The 6,652-nt window shown below is 47.0% G+C and overlaps 1 protein-coding gene across 6 annotated transcripts in view; it reads left to right on the top strand.

Annotated features, from left to right (window-relative positions):
• Lrrc8d (leucine rich repeat containing 8 VRAC subunit D) overlaps positions 1–5,649 on the top strand; it is a 118,960-nt gene extending 113,311 nt beyond the window's left edge. For all 6 annotated transcript variants that reach the window (XM_031337081.1, XM_031337086.1, XM_031337085.1 and 3 more), the window contains one exon: positions 2,098–5,649. In XM_031337081.1, the coding sequence (XP_031192941.1) occupies positions 2,100–4,676 (2,577 nt within the window). In that variant the 5' untranslated portion in view covers positions 2,098–2,099 and the 3' untranslated portion in view covers positions 4,677–5,649. The remainder of the gene's footprint in view (positions 1–2,097) is intronic.
• The last annotated feature ends 1,003 nt before the right edge of the window (positions 5,650–6,652 follow it).

A 6,652-nucleotide genomic window follows, 5' to 3' on the forward strand; every position in this document is an offset into this window, starting at 1 on the left:
GCTCCCTGCTGCTGTGCTGTTGGTGGCTCCCTGCTCCCTGCTGCTGTGCTGTTGGTGGCTCCCTGCTGCTGCCTTTCAGGCTTTGTGCTGTCTTTGTCCACTGGTAGGAGACCGGGCTCCTGTCTCTCCTGGCACCGAATGAGGCCAGTTCCATGATGAGATATTTGAAACAGCACTGAAGGTTTGACCACTCTGAAAACAGTGAAATAAAAACCCCATTTGCGTCTTTCCTGCTAACGCCTGTCCTGGAGTTTTTATTCTTGCACAATCACAACTTGCTCTGCAGGACAATTCAGCTTAATAGCTGTTCCCCCGGCCTATACTATATAGATGCAGTTAGTAGGTGTTTGTGGGATCTTTATATTTCGAAGGTGATGATTAAAATCTCATGCATTGTTTCATCCAAGCACGTACTATGTCAGGTATCGTAATGCAGAACAAGGAAAGGAAATGAGTACAGTCCTGGCCCTTGATAGAGTGTGGACAGACTCAGACGAGCAAACTGTGAGTAGGGCAGCGTTGGACCAAGGTCCGGTACCTTGCAGCAGTGCATCTAAGGTGTGAATTTATGGAGGGAAAGGAGGCAGAAGCCCGGCAGCTGAACAGACTGCAGGGAGCGAGCATTCCAGGAAGAGGGAACTGCAGGCAGGGAGCAGCTGAGTGGAAATGACCTCCGTGTACTGGGACGGCAAGGCAGTGATGGGGGTGCTCTCAGGACAGTGGCCACGATTCAGTCCTCACTCAGTCCTCAAAGCCAGACCTGAGCTTCAGTCGTATGTCTTTACTCTGGCTTTCTGTCATTCCGGGAGCCCTTCTTCCTGCTTGGATTTCCCAAACCAGTTGTGAAAGGTAAAAAATATGTAAGGAAACTCTGAATAAAAGGGGGAGGAGGATAGGCCATCACCCACAGACCCCACTGTGTATTTGAGAAAGCCGAGCACCAGACCACATGTCAGACTTGAATCCCCGAAGTTAGGTGTATGTTTTTCTTACAGAGCATTATAGCTCAGTGGTTTAGGCATTTGTACTGACATAATTACATAAAAGCCGTATCACTTATAAAACCATTGCGCATCCTTGCACTTGGGGAGAGGAAGCTGATGGGAAGAGACTTGAACAGGGTCTGTGGTTGCAGCTCTCCTGGCATACCGCTTGCCTGGAGTTCACAAAACCTTGGGTTCAGTTCCTAGCAGCATAAACCGCGCGCGTGTGGTGGAATATGCTTGTCAGAACACTCAGAAGCTGGAGGCAGGAACACCATGAGTTCAAGGCCATCATGCTAGGCAAGTGCTCTATGACGTGAACTGCATCCCCAGCTGAACTGTGCCTGAGTTGTAGACCCTTAATTTCAGCAGTCTGTGGAATCCCTTTGACAGGGCAGTATGTGCTAACAAACTGCTAACAGATGCTCGTGGTTGGAGCTGTGGGAAGAACTGTTCGTTACCTAGTTTAACCTTTGTAGCCATCCTTAGACACTATTATCCCCTGCAAACAGAGATGGTTGGTAAACACAAGGCCTTGAGCTAACAGCTTTAGGAAGTGACAGGGCTCAGTCAGGAACCTACAGCTGTATAGAGATTAAGGGTTGCATGGTGCATTAGACTTAGACAAACAGAAGTCATCGCTTTTCCTGCCCCAATCCTTGAATCCTAATTGGAGCTTGCCAAGTCTGCTGTATAAATGACACCTCCTCTGTTCCGGTCCAAGACTAATGAGAGACATAGTGTAGACCTCCATTACATCTTAGCCCAAACCCGGTCCTTCCTTCCTTTACTTTATTTTTTACCGTGGATACAAAAAAAAAAAAAGACGGGGTGAGAAGCTGTCAGTCAGACTGAGCATGGGGTTTTCCTCTTTCCTCAAACTTCCTGCTCTATGATGACCTCTGTAATGACACCTTTTGTGGGGTTTCCCCCGGTTTGCTGCCTGCCGCTTTGTAGTGATGTGATGGCGTCTGTAATGGGCTCTCGTTGGTCCCGCTGCCTGCCGCTTTGTAGTGATGTAATGGCGTCTGTAATGGGCTCTCGTTGGTCCCGCTGCCTGCTGCTCTGCAATGATGTCTCTAGTGATACCTTTTGTTCTCTTTATGTTTTTCAGGAATGTTTACCCTTGCAGAAGTTGCTTCACTTAATGACATCCAACCAACTTACCGAATCCTGAAGCCATGGTGGGACGTGTTTATGGATTACCTGGCAGTTGTTATGCTGATGGTAGCCATCTTTGCAGGGACCATGCAACTTACCAAAGATCAGGTGGTCTGTTTGCCAGTGTTGCCGTCACCTGCAAATTCAAAAGTGCACACACCACCCGGAAATGCTGATGTCACCACTGAAGTCCCCAAGATGGAAACAGCCACACACCAAGACCAAAACGGGCAGACGACAAATGACATTGCCTTCGGCACGTCCGCTGTGACGCCTGACATACATCTCCAAGCCACCCATCCTCACACAGAGTCCACCTTTCTGAGTCAGGAGGCGAAGAAGGAGAAGAGAGACCCAACAGGCCGAAAAACCAACTTGGATTTTCAGCAGTACGTGTTTATCAATCAGATGTGTTACCATCTGGCCCTTCCTTGGTATTCGAAGTACTTCCCATACCTTGCCCTTATACACACCATCATCCTCATGGTCAGCAGCAACTTTTGGTTCAAATATCCCAAAACCTGCTCCAAAGTTGAGCACTTTGTTTCAATATTAGGAAAGTGTTTCGAATCCCCCTGGACTACTAAGGCGCTGTCAGAGACAGCCTGCGAAGACTCTGAGGAGAACAAGCAGCGGATAACGGGTGCCCAGACCTTACCGAAGCACGTGTCCACCAGCAGCGATGAGGGGAGCCCCAATGCCAGCACCCCCATGATCAACAAAACCGGCTTCAAGTTCTCAGCTGAGAAGCCAGTGATCGAAGTTCCTAGCATGACAATCCTGGACAAGAAGGACGGGGAACAGGCCAAAGCCCTGTTTGAGAAAGTGAGGAAATTCCGTGCCCACGTGGAAGACAGCGACCTGATCTACAAGCTCTATGTGGTCCAGACGCTCATCAAAACTGCCAAGTTCATTTTTATCCTTTGCTACACTGCGAACTTTGTCAATGCCATCAGCTTCGAGCACGTCTGCAAGCCAAAAGTCGAGCACCTCACAGGGTATGAGGTGTTCGAGTGCACTCACAATATGGCCTACATGTTGAAAAAGCTGCTCATCAGCTATATCTCCATCATCTGCGTCTATGGCTTTATCTGCCTCTACACTCTCTTCTGGTTATTCAGGATCCCTCTGAAGGAATACTCTTTTGAGAAAGTCCGTGAGGAGAGCAGCTTCAGTGACATCCCGGATGTTAAGAATGACTTTGCATTCCTCCTGCACATGGTCGACCAGTATGACCAGCTCTATTCCAAGCGTTTCGGTGTGTTCTTATCTGAAGTCAGTGAGAACAAACTGAGGGAAATTAGCCTGAACCATGAGTGGACTTTTGAGAAGCTCAGGCAGCACGTGTCTCGCAATGCCCAGGACAAGCAGGAGCTGCACCTGTTCATGCTGTCAGGGGTGCCCGACGCTGTCTTTGACCTCACAGACCTGGATGTGCTAAAACTTGAACTGATCCCCGAAGCAAAAATTCCTGCCAAGATCTCTCAGATGACTAACCTCCAAGAGCTCCACCTCTGCCACTGCCCTGCGAAGGTGGAGCAGACTGCTTTCAGCTTCCTTAGAGATCACTTGAGATGCCTTCACGTGAAGTTCACAGATGTGGCTGAAATTCCTGCCTGGGTGTATCTGCTCAAAAACCTTCGGGAGCTGTACTTAATAGGCAATTTGAACTCAGAGAACAATAAGATGATCGGACTTGAGTCTCTGCGAGAGCTGCGGCACCTTAAGATCCTCCACGTGAAGAGTAATCTGACCAAAGTTCCCTCCAACATCACCGACGTGGCTCCGCACCTCACCAAGCTCGTCATCCACAACGACGGCACCAAGCTCTTGGTCCTGAACAGCCTGAAGAAGATGATGAATGTGGCGGAGCTGGAGCTGCAGAACTGTGAGCTGGAGAGAATTCCACACGCCATTTTCAGCCTCTCTAATCTGCAGGAGCTGGACTTAAAGTCAAACAACATCCGGACGATTGAGGAGATCATCAGCTTCCAACATCTGAAGCGACTGACTTGCTTAAAACTATGGCACAATAAAATTGTGGCCATCCCACCCTCCATTACCCACGTCAAGAACCTGGAGTCCCTCTACTTCTCCAACAACAAGCTCGAGTCCTTACCAGTGGCAGTGTTCAGTTTACAGAAACTCCGATGCTTAGACGTCAGCTATAACAACATCTCTACGATCCCTATAGAGATAGGTTTGCTCCAGAACCTGCAGCATTTGCACATCACAGGGAACAAGGTGGACGTTCTACCAAAACAGTTGTTTAAGTGTGTGAAGTTGAGGACTTTGAACCTGGGGCAGAACTGTATCGCCTCCCTTCCTGAGAAAATCAGTCAGCTCTCCCAGCTCACTCAGCTGGAGCTGAAGGGCAACTGCCTAGACCGCCTGCCAGCCCAGCTGGGCCAGTGTCGGATGCTCAAGAAAAGCGGACTTGTTGTAGAAGACCAACTGTTTGACACGTTGCCACTAGAAGTCAAAGAGGCATTGAATCAAGATGTAAATGTCCCCTTTGCAAATGGGATTTGAACTAAGCAATGCAGGCACATCCACATGTGGGGACACCTTCCTAGATTGCAGATGCTCACTTGCAAGTTATTACAAGATAACGCATTTTAGGAGTAGATAAGCCCTTTAAACAGGACATAATGCACAGAGGCTGGTAGCAGACAAAACAGAATGTTCGATGTTTGTAGCATTTTAAGTCATTCATTTCCAAATCTTTACTTTTTGTTTTTTTTGGGGGAGAGGGTTTTGGTTTTGTTCGTCTTCCTCCTTCTTCTGGAGAAAAGGAAGGAAAACACAGTCACAATCGCTGATCTCAGTTCTTTTTATTGTAAGTTGGATGTGGCTCCGGCTGAGTGTTTACACATTGCTTGCCTGCTAAAGTAAATGATTAAATTGATCTTCTTCTTCTTCTTCTTCTTCTTCTTCTTCTTCTTCTTCTTCTTCTTCTTCTTCTTCTTCTCCTCCTTTTTTTTTGTTTTTTGTTTTTTTTTTTTTGAAGCGTCATGATTTATTTTTGCTTGACTGGTGCAATATTGCTTAACCTTGGATCGTTGAAGACACAAGGGGCCAAACTCGTAAATTTAGATTTGCTAAAATACTAACTTCTTTACTGTTTTAACTTGTTTTAACTTAAAGCAAGTGAATGGAGTGCTCCCTGGAGCACTTGATGGTACTGTACCTCTGAGAATCCCACAGCAAGTGAATGGAGCGCTCCCTAGAGCATTTGATGGTACTACACCCCTGGGTATCCCACAGCAGACCTCACAGTCTGGCCTGGGATGAAGTAGAGTGTGTGGTGTGTCAAGACTCATTGATTGTTTCTTAAAACAAATGCTAAAAATAAAATACCACATCTTTTAACAGTCACTTTATGTGCGTAGGCTGGAGTTTTGGATATACATGGTACACTTTTGGGCCAATATAATAGGATTTCCCATGAATAGAAAATGTGTTTTAAAATAAATTTATAACAATAAAATAAGTTTATCTAAATCATAGTGGTTCACAGCCTTTCTTGGGACCAGCATTTGGAATATAAACAGCTTGATCTTTTCATAGTGATGTCAGTGAGGGGCTGTTGGAGATTGGGTGTGAGAGGAAGGACTTGTAATTCATTGAGCTGGAAGATGCCTGGCTTTCATTCACATTTTAGTGGCAAATTGTATTTCCTGTGTTCACCTGTGAGGAGGAGGAGGAGTGAGAGGATTGTCTACTTCTTTAACTCACAAATGCTTAAGTCAGCCTGTCACCTATTTAGGTATTAGCTAGGTAGCTCACAGATCTTCTAAAGGGTGGCCTTTCTCTCTCTCCCTTCTTTCCCTCCCTTCTGTCCTTTTCTTTGGCAGGGTCTCCCTTTCTCTCCCTCTTTCTATCCTTCCTTGTAGACAATGTGTCTTGAAGCACATGCGGACTCAGGCTCTTTACCTCCAGAGTGCCGGATTATACCACTAAGACTAAGACACCTGATTTCCGCTATACTGAAGATCAAGTCTAGGGTTCTGTGCATGCTAGATAAGCATTCTGCCCACTGAGCTACAGTCCCAGTCTTCTCTCTGTAGCCTGGCAAACCTGGAACTGCTTGGGTAGACTAGACTGGCCTCAAGACTTGAATCTGTCCGGCTGGTGGTAGATTATATAGATGTTGCCACTACAGTTGGCAAGAGCAGAGAGCTGATCAGCATTCTCTCCTTTGCTGTCAGGTTGGATCTCTCCCTGACTGTTAAGTATAACTTGGAAGGTTCGGACAGTTGGGGAAAGATGGGCATACATGGATGTTTTCCTCCACAAAGTGGCATTCTGGGGGAAATGGCATATGTCCAGGGGGGAATAAATCTCTGCACGTTGGAGAACTTAAAATACAGTGCCCCATGAACAGGTCAGTAGCCACTGTTGCTGAGTTAGGAAATGTTTGCACCCTGGATGTCCATTCCTGTAGGATGCCGTCCAGCAGCTTCCTACTAGCGTGGGTTTCCACGAACCGGGAATGTGGGAGACCT

Source organism: Mastomys coucha, unplaced genomic scaffold (genome assembly GCF_008632895.1).
Source record: "Mastomys coucha isolate ucsf_1 unplaced genomic scaffold, UCSF_Mcou_1 pScaffold22, whole genome shotgun sequence".
NCBI classification, from domain to species: Eukaryota; Metazoa; Chordata; class Mammalia; order Rodentia; family Muridae; genus Mastomys; species Mastomys coucha.